Below are 17,145 nucleotides of genomic sequence, written 5' to 3'. Positions count from 1 at the left end.
ATGACCGCCCCAACGTCCGGCCGTCTCCCCCCTGCAGTGCGTGCGTGCGTGACGTCGCCCGCCTGACTCGCTCTTTTCCTCAAGTCTCTCCGCGGGTGCACCGGCCGCCATGCTCCTTCTCCAGACCAACTAATTCTCGCCGCTAGACCGTCTCCGCCCGTGCCGCCGCCGCCATGCCGGCCTACTTCCAGCGCCCAGAGAACGCCCTGAAGCGGGCAAACGGTAAGCGCGAGGGAGCGGCGCCGACCAGGCGGCCGCCATTACCGCCTGGCCTGCTGGGCCCCGGTGGCGGCCTCGTGTTCCTGTTAAAAGGCGGCTTTGTCTGTGAGCCTTTTCTAGACGGGAGATGCCGATTTGTCACAACGCGGTCGAGGCGGCATTTCTGCGCGGGAAGGGGCGACGCTGAGCGAGCGAGCTGAGCCTTTGAGGAGGACTAAGCTGCTGGTGGATGAGGGCGGTAGCAAGATCGCCACTCCACCTAATGGGCTTCAGCTCTATCTAGCAGTGGTTCCCAACCCTGTCCTGGATCGCCTGAATGAATATGCATGGAGCAGATTTGCATATCTGTCACTTCCATTCTATGCAAATCTCTCTCATGCATATTCATTAGGGCTAGCCTGGTGGTCCTCCAGGACAGGGTAGGGAACCACTGCTATATAACACCCCCTTTTTCTTTGCTATGCCCCCCTTCCTCTTAGATCTGTCGCCTTGAGCCTGTATAGGTATGTGCCACTCATTAGATTAGATAAATATATATCAGTTGTTCTGTCTGGTCTGATTACTTATTGTAGCCACTTTGATGAAGATACAGTCTGGCTGGGCCATTCCGTGTTATCTTTTCCCCTAATTTGCCTATTCCTTGGTTATTTGACACAGGCAGTGGTGACATTCTATCGACCGTTCAGAACCTTACGGTTTCTCCAAAGTTACATCATGAAAGCGTAAGAACATCCGCTATTTCTTTGACTTCATGGAACAATTTAACAGCGCTCTTGAATTTTCAAAACATTTGGTTACTCTCGATCTATGAGAATATTCTTACTGATGTATGTGGCTGGTCGTGTCGGGTAATTTTGAAGAAATTGGAGTATTTGTGTGTAACTATTGTGTGTGCCTGTATTTTATGACTATTTTGTAAACCGTCTAGAAATAGGCAGGTAAGAAATTTAAAATATATATATATATATTACCATACAAGACAGACAAAGAAACTTATAATAGAACCATTCTCTCTATATATGTTTTAAGATTAACACGTTGTTCTATATGTGTATCAAATTTACCCTGGCTTGAGGAATATAGATATGTATATTGTATATACGTTGGGTCGTGATCCACAAATTGTATTGTAAGTATGTGACATGGCAATATGTGTACTTCCCATTGTATTGTAAGTATGTCAAATTGTAATCTGTCTTAACTGCACATTATGGAATGTTCACCTGTAACACGTTTTGAGCTCGTTGGTGTGAACGGGATAGAAAACAAATTGTTTTTTGTTAGTTTCTATACCGCTACTAACGACTGGGATGTCAATTCAGAGTGGTTTGCATGAGCTTCTATAAAAGGTGTTACAATACTTGAGGTTCTGTGCAGATGTTATAATACAGAGTTACCAAGAGCTTCTGCGAGGTGTTCCAATACACAGGCTCTATACAGAGTTACAGGGGCTTCTGTAACGGTGTTATAGTACTGAGTTATTAATACCAGCATAATCAATCAATCATCCTACTTATGTTACCGGTACATCAATCGTCCTACTTATGTATATGTCCATATCAAATCAATCGTCCTACCTTCACATCTAATATTAGATTTACTATTGCAGCTAAGTATACTCCTAAGGAGTTTGGCCTCAATGAAATATAGTCTATATACCTGTACATGTATCTGCATTGTTTTATTTTATCTTTGAAGTATTATCTTCCTTAGTCTAGTTTTCTAGGCTTCAGCCCTTAGTCTTTTTATATCCTATTATGTTCTTCTTATTGAGTTCCTGGGGAGGAGGGCTAGCCAACTGTCTCCTCTGTTGTTTTATTGGCTAAACATAGTAGATGATGGCAGATAAAGACCCAAATGGACAATCCAGTCTGCCTAACCTAATTCAGTTTAAATTTTTTCTTCTTAGCTATTTCTGGGCAAGAATCCAAAGCTCTACCTGATACTGTGCTTGGGTTCCAACTGCCGAAAATTCCATTAAAACCTACTCCAGCCCATCTACACCCTCCCATCCATTGAAGCCCACTCCAGCCCATCCTCCCCCAAACGGCCATATACAGACACAGACTGTGCAAGTCTGCCCAGTACTGGCTTTTTAGTTCAATATTTAATCTTATTTTCTGATTCTAGATCCTGTGTGTTCATCCCACGCTTCTTTGAACTCCGTCACCGTTTTCCTCTCCACCACCTCTCTCGGGAGCACATTCCAGGCATCCACCACCCTCTCCGTAAAGTAGAATTTCCTAACATTGCTCTTGACTCTACCATCCCTCAACCTCAAATTATGTCCTCTGGTTTTACCATTTTCCTTTCTCTGTAAAAGATTTAGTTATACGTTAATACCCTTCAAGTATTTAAATGTCTGAATCATATCTCCCCTGTCCCTCCTTTCCTCTAGGGCAGTGATCTCAAAGCCCAATAGGTCCAGGACATGTGTAGTAATCCTCTATCTATATACCCTTCTATTTCACGATCATCATCCCATTTGCTAACTCTATATCGGAAACCATCCCAAGGCATCAGAAGCCATAAATGAGATGGAACAATGGATGACAGATTTCAAGCTCAAACTCAATCCAGAAAAAACAAAATTTTTCGTTGCCACTCCACACCCGCTTGACAACAAAACCCCGCTAAGCATCAACGAACTTAGTTACCCCATTCAGCCCACCATGAAGATATTGGGTGTAACTCTGGATCAATGCTTAACCATGAAAGACCAGGTGGACTCCGTAATCAGAAAGGGTTTTTTTCACTCTCTGGAAACTTAGATCCATTAAATCATATTTCGATACGTCAGCATTCAGAATCCTAGTGCAATCCCTCGTACTAAGTCAACTTGACTACTGCAACATCGCCTATCTAGCAATCTCCCAAAAGAATATGCAGCGTCTTCAAATAATGCAAAATGCAGCAGTCAGACTTATCTTCGGGCTGAAGAAATTCAACCACGTGACACCTTATTACCGCAGTTGCACTGGCTGCCGACAGAAGCACGCGTAAAGTTTAAATTCGCCTTCCTCTGCTTCAAAGTACTATATGGACTAGCCCCCAAATACATAACGGACCTTTTCTCCTTTTCCACCAACAGACGCAAGAGAAGCACACATTCAAACTTTGTTTCCCCTCCAGTTAGAGGTTGCAAACTGAAAAAACACCATGAATACCTTCTCTCACACCAAACTGCCATATGGGGTAAAGACCTAGATCAATTGCTTTTACCCACCACTTATGAGGAATTCAGGAAGCGCCTAAAAACATACCTGTTCCTGAAATACCTAGACAACTGACCCACACTTCTCTCTCTCCACAATAAAGGTCCTCCCGATCCCTTATCCATTCCCTCTCCCCTCATAAGTCTGCATAGAACGTCACGGTTCAGCGATTTATATAAACTGTTATTATCATACTGTAATTTTTCACTGTATTTTGTGAAATGCGTTACCTTTTCCTAACAGGTCCACTCAGAAATTTCTTAGCAAACTGTATAACCTATATTCTCGCTCAGCAAACTATATTTATATTTTTGCTTTCTTAAAATTTCTGCACTCTGTATTTCCTCTGATCATCTGCATACTGTAACTCGCTGAACGTTCAGCTTCCTTGATTGTAAACCGCCTAGAAGTCGCAAGATTGGGCGGTATAGAAGAATAAAGTTATTATTATTAATAAAGTTATTATTCTATCCCCTTTTCCTTCAGGAAATTATCCAATCCTTTCTTGAACCCCAAAACCGTACTCTGTCCCATCACACCCTCTGGAAGCGCATTCCAGGTGTCCACCACCCTTTGGGTGAAGAAGAACTTCCTAATAGAGAATGACACGGTGACAAAATTCATCACCGTTCCCGTCCCCGCGGATAACCGCGGGAAATAATCTCATGTCATTTTCTAATGTCTATTTCAACCTCGGTCCTTCTACACCAGCATTCTTCAAAGCAAAGTTGAGGATCAGTGGTTGTGGCCATTCATACTCCGATTCTTCCCTCTCTCTTTAAAGAATGACATGAAGATGGTTTCCCGTGGTTATCCGTGGGGATGGGAACGGTGATGAATTTTGTCACCGTGTCATTCTCTACTTCCTAGCATTGGTTCTGAATCTGTCCCCTCTTAATTTTTCCGAATGCCCTCTCGTTCTTGTAGTTTTCGAACGTTTGAAGAATCTGTCCCTCTCCACTTTCTCCATGCCCTTCATGATCTTGTAAGTCTCTATCATGTCCCCTCAAGGCTCTGCTTCTCCAGGGAAAAGAGCCAAAGTTTGTCCAATTTTTCAGCATATGAAAGGTTTTCCATACCTTTTATCAATCCTGTCGCTCTTTTCTGAACCCTCTCGAGTATCGCCATATCCTTAAATATTGGACGCAGTACTCCAGATGCGGGCGCACCATCGCCTGATACAACGGCAGGATAACTTCTTTCGTTCTGGTTGTAATACCTTTCTTGATAGTACCCAGGATTCTATTCGCCTTCTTAGAGGCCGCTGCACACTGCCGACGGCTTCATTGTGTTGACCACTATTACCCCCAAGTCCTTTTCTTTCACCCATTACCAGCCCTCACATCGTATAGCTGTACTTCGGGTTTCTGTTTCCAACATGCAAGACTTTACATTTCACTACATTAAACTTAATCTGCCATCTCGTTGCCCACTCTTCTAGTTTGTTCAGGTCCCTTTGTAAATCTTCGCAGTCCTCTTTAGTACTAACTCCACTAAATAGTTTGGTGTCGTCTGTAAATTGTATTACTTCACACTTCGTCCCTGTTTCTAGATCATTTATAAATACATTGAACAGCAGCGGTCCGAGTACCGACCCCTGCGGAACACCACTCGTGACCCTCCTCCAATCCGAGTAGTGGCCCTTCACTCCTACCCTTTGCTTTCTACCCGCCAACCAATTTTTGATCCATCTATGTACGTCTCCTTCCACCCCATGGTTCTTCAGTTTCCGTAGAAGGCGTTCATGGGGTACCTTGTCAAAAGCTTTTTGGAAATCTAAGTATACGATGTCTTTGGGGTTCCCTTTGTTAATACCTTCGAAGAAGTGCAATAAGCTCGTTAGGCACGATCTTCCCTTGCAGAAGCCATGTTGGCTTGTTTTTATCAGTTTATTCCTTTCTAGACTAGATGCTTGTCGATGCTGTCTTTTATCAGGGCTTGTATATTCCAAAGCAAATAACTTTTTTTTCTAGTAATAAGTATTATAACAGCATTTGTCAAATCAGAACTAAATCAGTTTGGACATATACAATAGAGAGAAAAAACCTCATACCAACAGTGCCGGCATCTGTAAGTCTGACGCAGTCTCTCTACAGAGACTGCCAGAGCATGGGGGTTTTATACAGAAAGTATTTTTTTCTCAGATCCTTCCCCTGGCTGGGAATATGTATCACCCTATTGGATAAACCAAATGCCTATCTAACCCTCTCCTAGTCCAGGTCTCTATTCTTCCCTGGGGGGTAGGGGGTCCCTGGACAGGCATAGCTTCTAGAACTTTCTTCTTCTTGAAGTTTCCATTCTTCACACGGGTACATAAATATCCATGCCTGAGCGCATTAGCCTGGCATCACTTTATCAGGAGTGTTCTGCTGACTAGCATTTTTTCTTTCAGCACTGTTCATTATCTTTCCAGCAGTGGTTGGTATCCTTGAGCAAGAAATCCACACACTCACATGCTACACATTAGCATCTCTAGTCCAATACCAGTATATTAGTTATTATTTCTAAAACCAACCCTTCTTCAATGATAGCAAAAAAGTAAACAAAGGTTGGTATATTCAAAAGTGAATGGTTTTTCTGAAATACCTCAGCCCCACCACTCCACCGCTGTGTTTGCTTCAAAACCGCGGGAGATTTACGTGGCAACTCATCATAGGTATTAAATTTATCTAAATGCTGTGGCAATTTTTCAATATTATTATCATTTTTGTAAACTAAAATAATGTATTTTTAATATTAAAAATATTTTTAAAATTAAAAATACATATTTTAGTTTACAAAAATGATAATTTTGAAAAATTGCCACAGCATTTAGATAAATTTAATACCTATGATGAGTTGCCACGTAAATCTCCCGCGGTTTTGAAGCAAACACAGCGGTGGAGTGGTGGGGCTGAGGTATTTCAGAAAAACCATTCACTTTTGAATATACCAACCTTTGTTTACTTTTTTACACATTAGCATCTCAGCATCTGAACTGAAACCAGTTTGCACAAGCCCGTGACTAACAACTTCAGCAAAATTTAGGAATAGGTCTCACAGCCTGTAAAAGTCCCCCATAGGCTCCTGTCATCTATCTCACTTCCAGTTGGTTAGGAGCAGGGTGATCAGTAGGATAGCTTATGTTTGCTTTTGTGGTATTGTTTTCATTGGGAAAGATGGAAGTAGGAGTATATGGGAGTGCAGTTGTAGGTGATTTTCTGGGGGATGGGAAGTTGTTTTTTCTCTTGGAGGTTGTTGGGCCGAAGAGGGGTAAAATGGAGGACTTCCTCCTCCTTCCTCTGCATGTTGAGGTTCACTGGTCTCCACTAGGACTAAAGAGGAATCGGGTGTCCTGGGGCAATTTCAAGGGGCAATGTCGGGTGGATGGAGGCTGTGACTTTGAATAGAATGTGGGTTGGTCCTTACCAAGGATGGAGGTAAGGTCACTTCTTGGTCGCTTTGCAAAGGCGCTTGCTAAGGCGAGCACCTTAGACGCGCACCTTAGACAGCACACTGAATGGCTGTGCGCCGTTAGGCGCTGAGCCCTCCAACTTACTCAGTGGCTGGAGCATCGGTGAGGGGCAGAGTTGTCTCCCACAGGTAGAAAAATGGCAGAGCCAAAGGAAAGGGGGAGATCTTTCAAACAGGTTTCCCGTTGAGCCCTCCAACTGGCTCAGTGGCTGGAGTGTTGGTGAGGGTCGGAGTGTTCTCCCACTCCCGAGGAGATCCTCAGACGCACAGGTAGCAGGTAGAAAAATGGCAGAGCCAAAGGAAAGGGGGAGATTTTTCAAACAGGTATACGAATAAAGATAACTGACTAAAGGAAAGAAAATGATCAGAGGTATCCTAGATATTTCTACTGAGTACCAGTAAAATATACTGGTAAGTTCAGAGGAAAAATTCAGTTTTTCTCTACCTCTATCTGTTGTACGAGGGGACAACACCTATTTGTTCATTAGTACATATGTCTTTGGTCCATTAGATGATATCATCCATGTGAAACTGTTGTACTCTTCCTTTTTAGTCTCAGTATTATATAAACTGTGCTGTCTTTCAAAGGATTGCTCATTCAGTCTCCATAGTGTTTGGTATAGAGCAGGAATCAAATGGGTCCACAGGCTGGTCAACTGATTTAAGTGCAACTGACTTAAGGAAAGAATTGTCAGATATACTTTAAAGCAGATACCATAAAACCCTATGGCCCATCCAATCTTCTCATCTTCATAATCCCTCCTCTTCCTCAGATATTCTCTGTGCTTGTCCCATGCCTTCTTAAATTTTGCATTGTCCTTTCTAATCTAATCTAAGAGTTAGATTTATATACCATATCATCTCATAAAAAGGAGCTTGACTAGGCTAACAAAATAAGCATCATTCATTTATTAATTTAGTTGATTTTTTAGCCTGTCCTGCCAGAAGAGCCCATAACGGGTTACAAGTTTACATAACACAGTAGAAGGTTAGCAACAAAGTTACAACTTCACATATAGCAGATACACAGAACAACAGATTAAAAGGATGAACAGCAACAGACATAATTCCTATGAACTGCGTGGAAGACTGAATACATATTTGGGGGGCTGGCAACAGCATGGCAAGCGATAAGCCCTATAAGTATAGCAGCTAGAAATACAATACGTTCAAAGTATAGGACAATTTTAAGGTACTCTTGGTGTAGGTACATGTAGTAGGCAGATAAGATCTTGCATAGTTTAGAACAGTTCTTCAACAGCTGGTCTGTGGACTGGTGCCGGGCCGCAGAAATTTCCTGCTCTTCAGCCGCCGGTCCATGGTGTGATCGATGCGGCGTTGTCTTTGGGCTGGCTCCCTTTTCCTCAGTGCTGCAGTGCAGAAAGCTATGGGCAGAGGCTCCTATGCGCATCCTGCTTCTGAACCGGAAGCCTTCTCTCTGACATTGCAATATCGGAGGGAAGGCTTCCAGATGAGGCGCGGGACACGCGAGAAGCCGCTGCCCATGGCTTTGTGCACTAGCACTGAGGAAGAGGGTGCCGACCCGAAGATCACACTGGGGGGCAGGCCAGAAGGCAAGGCACAGCATGGAGGGAGGGATTCAACAACGGTAGGGGGAATGATTTTATTTTTTTAATTTAGTGATTGATTTGTCTGTTCAGGAAGAAATGCATTTGTTTGTTTTCCTGTGGGGGTTGTACTGCATGCAGAGTCTTGCACCTTAGGGTTTGTTTGTAAATATTAGTACTTTTAGTTTTTGGTCCCTTATTTGCATGGAGGTAGGAATGAATATTGAGAAGCATACAGTGTGCTTTGTGTAGTTTAATTTTGTGGGTAACTATTATGTGTTGTTAATAAGATTATATTGTGTTTGCGTATATATGAAAAATGAATGGAAAAAAATGGTGTTACAATTAGTACTATTATGGGGGAGGGGTCTGGGGCGGACATTGGGAGGAGATGGGTGGGGTCTGTCCCATGACTTAGTCCAGTGTTCTTTAACTGCTGGTCCACAAAATAATTATTTTATTTCCACCGGTCCATAGGTGTCAAAAGGTTAAAGAACAGTGTTCAAATAGAGACTGTTACACCTATAAGTCAAGTGGAAGGCACATTCGGTGAGGCAGTATTTAGCTTTGCTGGGGTAGAAATAAAGGTTAGGGGTGTCTTTAAGAGTGGTAAAAAGCTGAGTTTTTATCGCTTTCCTGAAGTTTAGTAAACCTGTCAGTGATCTGATGGTTGGCGGGATTGCGTTCCAAAATTTAGGTAGTCGACTAATGAACAAAATTATTTGTTTTCCCTGAAACCATTATCTAAATACTGTTGGAATAGTAATGTTTTCATAGATTTACGAAACGTCTGAAGGGAAGCAAGAGTTCTAATAGAAGATGGAATTTCATTATAAGATCGAACAGTTGACTTTATTCCCTTAAGATGGAAAAGAAAGTTTGTATTTTTGAATGTTTCTTGAGTCAAGAGATCGTTGTGCAAATATACCATGTAAGATTTTGAATACTACACAAATACATTTAAATGGTATCCTAAAGTAAACAGGAAGCCAATGAAGTTGTCTCATGGTCAAATTTTCTCTTTCCGAATATCAACTTTGCTGCCGTATTCTGAATCAGCCTCAGGGGCTGCTCCATGTATCTTCTATCTTGTCTGTAAAATAAAAACTAACTTAGACTATTCTTGGGTTACAAGCTATCATCTTCATCCTGTAACCATTTGATCCAGAGCTCTTCCACTGAAAAATGCCTGTTTCTTGGGCATTTATTCATTTTGGGGGGGATGGAGATATTTAAGTGTTTATTCATTTCATGGAGTTTTCCCTAGTTTTTATGCCATTCCCTGTTAACCCTTTCCTTCCCTCTTATTTTATAGATCTCTTATCATATCCCTTTTGTATAGTTTGTTTTTATTCATTGGTGGTGTGTTTAAAACATTGAAGATTATATGGCAGCACACTACCTTCTGTTCAGTGTAAACCAGGCTGTGATTGATTTAAAGCTATTGTGTGTGTTCAATTTATTTTGATTTACCAGAGATTCAAATAGTATGCCTTAAGTGGTTTGCAGAGTAATCCTCAGGGCTAGAAGAGCTTCATATTGTTCATGAGTACATACGTCTGGTGCATTAGAACAGTGTTTTTCAACCTTTTTATACCTATGGACCGGCAGAAATAAAAGAATTATTCTGTGGACCGGCATCGGCCCGTGTACCGGCGGTTGAAGAACACGGGGCTAAGTCATGGGCCAGACCCCGCCCATCTCTACCCAATCTCCATCCCCAGACCCCGCCCCCATAATAATACTAATTGCACCTTACACATCCCGTGCCTCATCTGGAAGCCTTCCCTCTTACGTTGCAATGTCAGAGAGAAGGCTTCCGGTTCAGGCGCAGGATGCCTGTAGGAGCCACTGCCCGTGGCTTTGTGCACTGAATCAGTTAGAGAGGGAGCTGGCTCGAAGATAACGCCGCATCGATCGCACCGTGGACTGGAGGTTGAAGAACACTGTTCTGGGCCTAATGTACATGCTGGTCCTGTGGACCGGCAGGAATTTTCTGTGGACCGGCACTGGTCCATGGACCGATGGTTGAAGAACACTGCATTAGAAGATACCATCCATGTGAAACTGTTGTATTCTTCTCTATACCAGGGCTTCTCAAATGGGACCACAGGCTAGTCGACTTTTCAGAATATCCCTAATGAAAACGCAAGAGAGAGATTTGTGTATTATAAGGTGACGGGTATACAAATCTCTCTCTTGCGTTTTCATTAGGGATATTCTTAAAAGTCGACTAGCCTGTGGTCCCATTTGAGAAGCCCTGATATAGAGAATCATAAGGACCTAGTTTAGTTTCCAAAGAATTGGTGAGTGCGGTTTTAAATGCAGAACATTTCAGTTGTATTATGTTCACTGGGGCCACAAAGTGATAGTTTGAATCTAAGTTCAGCATTTCAGAGTAGAATGTTTGGGTAACAGCTACTGTTGCTCAGAATCCGCAGGCCTATTCATCTGTGCGCTGAACCCATTAGTGGCAGGTTGTGGCCATTTTTCCTCTAGCAGGTTGTTTTTTGGCCATTAATCAAAAAGCTTCCTTATGAATGCTTTGAAATATTTAGATACAAAAAGAGAGGCAAAAATGTCAATAAGGACTCTATGAGTGGGTCTATCAGCCAATCACTTCTAGCAAACCAAACCACACTAATAATAAATGTCAATTTAGAGATAGGGACGCTCTCAGTGTGAGGTTATTAGCGACGGGAGAACAAATAAATAAGTCACAAACTGTGAACAAGTGAGAGAGTGAACAAACTGAAAACCCACTCATAGAGTCCTCCCCAGCCTGATCCCCAAGATGTAAAATGAAACCACAGCCAACTTAGCTTTTAAAATGAGCCAAATGAAGTCAATGAAAATTGCAGGAGACCAGAATAGTCATTGGATCAACCGGTTTCAGGTGGAACCCTTCATCAGGATCATATGGCTGGAGCAGAACCGGCTGGGAGGGAAGCAGGAGAGCCCGCAGAGGCAACTGAACGGGCTTAAAAGCAGATACAAGATGACATCAAACACTTTCAACCAATAAAAAACGAGAAAAGAAAAAACAGGGGAGGAGTCACCAAAAGATCAAACAATAGTATTCCACTCCATACATTCATTAAGACCCCCCGGAATGACCGTGCCAAGCTGGAAAATCCAATATTGTTCTCTCAATTGGAGCTGTGTCATTCTGTCCCCTCTTTAGGTGTCAGGAATCTGTTCCAACACCATCCAAGTGTTGGAACCCATGGCCCAATTGTAAACAATGGGGAACCATTGGAGCTGCCTCAACAGCCTGATGGAGTCTACTCTTGTGTTCCGTCAACCTGGTTTTGATCATTCTGCATGTGCGTCCTACGTAAGATAACCCACAGGGACAGCTGATGACATACACAACCCACCGTGATTCACAAGTGGTGTGACTCCTTAACTGAAATTCCCTGTGGGTGTGAGGATCATGCCAACAAGACGCGGTGATAGTATTAGCACACATGGAACAATGTCACAGTTTGTGACTTATTTATTATATTAATTCTGCACTATTGATTTTGCACACTAGGAACGCCCGATGATGGTGTGCAGGCGGGGTGATTCACCTTCGCCTTTGTAAGTGGAAGCGCTGGAGTTTGTTCTCCCGTCGCTAATAACCTCACACTGAGAGCGTCCCTATCTCTAAATTGACATTTATTATTAGTGTGGTTTGGTTTGCTAGAAGTGATTGGCTGATAGACCCACTCATAGAGTCCTTATTGACATTTTTGCCTCTCTTTTTGTATCTTTTTAAGAACCTTTTGGCAAACGTTGAGGAGTTTATAATATTTGAAATATTTAGAAGCATGAAAGAAGAAATGCTAGGCAAGCTACATAGAAAGTTGCTTTCTTGTTGGAGCTGGAAGCAGCTTTCTTAAGAAAAGTGCCTTTTGTGTGGGTTTTCTTTTATCAGGGTTAGTGGAAAGGGAAAAAAAAAATCTTCCGAGTCAATATATTAATGTCAGTTTGTATGGATATAGTTCTAATTGCAGTATTTTCTCACAGAATTCCTTGAGGTTGGCAAGAAGCAGCCTGCTCTCGATGTTTTATATGATGTGATCAAGAGCAAAAAGCATCGAACATGGCAGAAAATTCACGAGCCTATTATGCTGAAATACCTGGAGCTCTGTGTGGACCTCCGCAAGAGCCACCTGGCAAAGGAAGGGTTGTATCAGTACAAGAACATCTGCCAGCAGGTAAGGCTTCCTTGTCAGCATCAGCAGCAGATGAATCCAGACTTGTGGATTATGACCAGTAGGTGGAAACAGAGCATTAAATTGAGCTCTGTCACATAGGATGGCATGCTCCTTGGTTAGCCACTATTCTCTATCTACGGCAGGCAGATGAATGGTTTCTCCTGCCCCTCTTTGCTCCTGTTCTTAGTTCAGTTGAGTTGAGCTGGGAGTTTATAGTAGTGCTGCCCGATTCGCGATTTGAATCTATTCACGATTTACTTCGGGTGAATCGATTCGAATCGATTTGTTTTGGCAAAAAAATCGAACTTACTGATTAGTCAGCCCCCTTGCTAGAGACCTGTTCGGGCTTTACTTCTGCCACCGGAGTCCTTCCATCTAATGTAACTTCTGGTTTTGCCAAAGCAGAAGTTACATCAGAAGCAAGGACTCTGGTGGCAGAGGGAAAGCCCGAATGGATCTCTGTGTGCAGATAGGCAGCAGCAAGGCTCTCTCCTCCCCGGCCTGAAGTATTTCTCCTTTCTTCCCCGGCCAGGCACAAGTGGCAGTAGCGAATGCGATTCACTACCCTGCTGCTACTCCAGCCACCCAAGCGGAAACAGGAAGTTTCCACTGAGGGCGGGTTGCAGTGGAGAGAAGGAGTGGCGGCAGGAGTGGTTCGCTAAATCACTACCGCCACCGGCAACATGTTGTAACGTCAAAATAAAGGTATATGGGGGGAGAGGGGAGATGGACTTGGGGAAGTTGGACTGGAGAAGGAGAGATGGGATGGGAGAGATGAACTTGGTGGAGGGGGGGAGGTGGCGTTGGTGGACTGGAGAGGGGAAAGATGGAGAGAAGATGGATGGGAGAGATGAGCTGGGGGGAGGGGGGAGATGGACTTTGGGGAGTTGGATTGGAGAAGATGGATGGGAGAAATGAACATGTGTAGTGGGGAGGAGATGGACTTGGGGGAGTTGGTGGACTGGAGATGGGGAGAAGATGGATGGGAGAGATGAACATGCGTAGTGGGGGGAGATGGACTTGGGGGAGTTGGTGGACTGGAGAGGTGAGATGGGGAGAAGATGCATGGGAGAGATGAACTTGGTGGAGGGGGGAGGTGGCGTTGGTGGACTGGAGAGGGAGAGATGGAGAGAAGATGGATGGGAGAGATGAGCTGGGGGGGAGGGAGGAGATGGACTTGGGGGAGATCATGGAGAGGGGAGATGGGGGAGGGATAGAAGAAATAATGGACCTAAAAACAGGAGAGGGAGAGAGATGGTGGCCAATGGGATTTAGGGAGGGAAGGAACAGAAAGGGAGAGAAGTTGGACACAAGGGATGGTGTGGGGGGCATAGAGATACTGGGTAGGAGGGTAGTTAGACAGAGAAAGGGAGAGCTGCTAGATGAAAGGATAGTTGAGAAAAGGAGAGATTGTGGATCTGGGGATGGTGAGGTCCATCGCAGCAGCTACGGGAATAGAGACGAAAAAAAGGAAAGATGCCAGACCTCCGGGGGAGGACGAAGATGGATGGTTAGCACGGAGAAAGAAGAAAACGACAAATGGGCAAGAGACCCTGGCAAGCGAGTTGTCAATACGTTTGTCGCAGAGCCTGGGACCAAAATGATTTGAATAATGACCAGACAACAAAAGGTAGAAAAGCTAATTTTATTTTCTGTTTTGTGATTACAATGTGTCAAGATTTGAAATGTGTATTCTGCCAGAGCTGGTGTTAGACCGCGAATGTGAGCTAGGATTTAAGAGAGAGAGGAAAAGTCTTTTGTTTGTTTATTTTGTTTACACAAGTGTGGGTGGGAGAGGGAAAAGGGGGTGTAATGTGGGTCAACAGGCTATAAAATAAACCCCACCCAATTGGGCAGGAAAATCGAATTGAAAAATCAGCCTATTGAATTGAAATTTTCTTTCCTGAATCGGGCAGCACTAGTATATAGGCTAAGAGGGTACACTTACCCCCTCTTTTAGTAAAAGGACCTATTAGTCACCCCAGATCCCTCTCTCTGCCCCACTCTCTTTACAGTGGTGAGTTTCTTTTCCTTTCTATCTCAGCTGAGATTGTTAAGCGCTTCTCTCATGCTGGAAAGTAAAGAGCAGTGGCAGGGCAAGGTTTAGGATGTTCCCTGCGGGTCAGAGCCTTTACATTTTGTATTGGTGGTGGCAGGGCTATCGTGTTCCCCTCCAGTCGTGCAGCTCAGTCACTGGCACCTGCATTTCAAGCCCTTTGGGTGAGAGCTCTCCCTGTTGTTTTCTCAGCCAACTAATATTAATGTCTGCACTTCTTGCTGTTGCTTTTTCTTCTATGACTACTCCTCTGAGTTTTTCTTGCTTGAAGCTTATTCTTATTCAGACACTTCTGCTTGGGCTCTCGGGCTTTATTTTGGGCATCTTTTAAGATCTCCAAGGAGGTGCCTGTAATCTGTTCTTGAGCCTGAACTTTTGCTACACCTTTCCAGTGATTTCTGAAGGGTGTGGCACTGTAGTGCCTCCACCAGAATACCAGTGATATAGGTGAACCCACCAATGCCCTCTGTACACCCCTTCAACTAAATCTGAGAGTCCACACTTCTTTTCAACCAGTTAAACTTTATTCAGCAACTTAAAACTGGAGTAGCTTTTTTTTTTTTTTTTAATACAAAGCTGCTAGGGTATGTCACCGACATGACATGTTTCGCTGGGTTGCTTTATCAAGGTGTCGGCCCTAATAATCTTTCCTGCCCTAGTGGCAGACCACATAGAAGTATTGCTTACACTTTACTCACAATGATGTAATTAGCACTATATTTATAATAGTTGGAATAATAATCACAAAATAATATTATATGATCCAGTGATGAGATGGCACGTGAAGCCAGGGCAGTGAAACTATTTGAACCCCAGATGGTGCTTCTGAGGATTTGGGCATTAGTAGAAAAAACTACGGTGCGGGTGATTAGCTTAAAACAGCTGTTGTCCTGAGAGAATGCATAGCCTTTAAAATAACTTAACATGTTTTTAAATTATTTCCCTTTATGTGATTAGACTTCTAGTTTTTGTTTTGTTTTTATACCAGCTTATTGTTTGAATGAGATAAAATCACTCTTATTTTCTGTTTGTGATGTAGGTGAATATCAAGTCCTTGGAGGATGTCGTTCGTGCATACTTGAAGCTGGCTGAGGAGAAAACAGAATCTGCTAAGGAGTCATCTCAGCAGATGGTGCTGGATATAGAAGATCTGGATAATATCCAAACTCCAGAAAGGTAGTATCTCCCTGAACTGCTTTTGTGGTTGCCTTGGGTTATGCCGTTCACGGATGTTCTAGTGAACAGCATTTTACCAAATTTGTTTCTGTCCAGCTTTTTCAACCCCATGATACGCGTTTAGTAATTGCATGGCATATATATGGAACAAAAGAAAAGTTCAATGTGATTCTAGTGGGACACTAGAGCTTTAATATTTATTTAAAAATTTATATACCGCATAAAACTATGCGGTTAACACATTGATTACATACATAATATACTAATCGCCCTTTAGTTGCATGGATATGAACAGACAATGGACAGACATCTTATCAATTAAACATTCAGCAATAACTGTAAAAAGTTAAATCCCAGATATTCGTTGGCACAGTTAGAAAATGAGATGGCCTTTTCAGTATTTTGGTCATGTCCCTCTGTGAGTGTAAGATTACTTCTGTTAAACTCCATATTTGTTTGTACTTACATGTTAGTATCTATACTTAGATTAAAATTTAATAGCTGATTATATTGTATATAAGATAACAGTAAAAAAAAAAAAAAAAGGACCAAAGTGTTTGGGAGGCGATTTTCACACTTATGTCCTCTTGTTTGCAGTGTACTTCTGAGTGCTGTGAGTGGAGAAGATACTCAGGATCGCACTGATAGACTGCTGCTCACTCCCTGGGTTAAGTTTCTGTGGGAATCGTATAGGCAGTGCTTGGACCTTCTGCGGAACAACTCAAAAGTGGAGCGTCTGTACCATGATATTGCTCAGCAAGGTACAGAGAAAAAGCCCCCCTAGCCTATTTCCTCCTCCTCCTCCAAAGTCCTTCTACAGGTATATGAGTTTGTAAACAGCAAGACAAAGATGGTCCTTTCTATTCTAAAATGATTTGCATAGGGATAAGTTAGGTTCACATAAATGTACATGGAACAAGAAGCAATTGATGTGGTAGAAACATTTTTAGCCTTTGCAAATCGGAATCCTAGGATCTCCTGGGATTCAACAGGAATTTATTAAAATTCCATGTGAATGATCAGATAACTATCTTTGAAAATGATGGCCCAAATAATCTATGGTAGAATCTTGAACTCTTATATGTATCTCAGATTTTCTGGCTCATTGAAATGATGTTGGGTGCTGATTGCCATAACCTCTGGTAAATGCTGGAAATTTTGGTAGGGATTTAGATTAGGTTTTTGGCTCACCTATCAAACTTGGTGAGGGCAAGCTGGGCAAATTCCTGCTCATATTTTGGCACTGTAGGGTT

General features: G+C 42.9%; 1 protein-coding gene across 3 annotated transcripts in view; it reads left to right on the top strand.

Moving 5' to 3' along the window:
• The first annotated feature begins 42 nt into the window (after nucleotides 1-42).
• EIF3A (eukaryotic translation initiation factor 3 subunit A) overlaps nucleotides 43-17,145 on the top strand; it is a 330,727-nt gene continuing 313,624 nt past the window's right edge. For all 3 annotated transcript variants that reach the window (XM_033943256.1, XM_033943255.1, XM_033943254.1), the window contains exons 1-4: nucleotides 43-222; nucleotides 12,470-12,660; nucleotides 15,756-15,892; nucleotides 16,490-16,653. In XM_033943256.1, coding sequence (XP_033799147.1) covers nucleotides 174-222; nucleotides 12,470-12,660; nucleotides 15,756-15,892; nucleotides 16,490-16,653 — 541 coding nt within the window. In that variant the 5' untranslated portion in view covers nucleotides 43-173. The remainder of the gene's footprint in view (nucleotides 223-12,469; nucleotides 12,661-15,755; nucleotides 15,893-16,489; nucleotides 16,654-17,145) is intronic.

Source organism: Geotrypetes seraphini, chromosome 4 (genome assembly GCF_902459505.1).
Source record: "Geotrypetes seraphini chromosome 4, aGeoSer1.1, whole genome shotgun sequence".
NCBI lineage: Eukaryota > Metazoa > Chordata > Amphibia > Gymnophiona > Dermophiidae > Geotrypetes > Geotrypetes seraphini.
The sequence above is the reverse complement of the archived record's forward strand: the minus strand, read 5'-3'. Positions and strand labels throughout refer to the sequence as shown.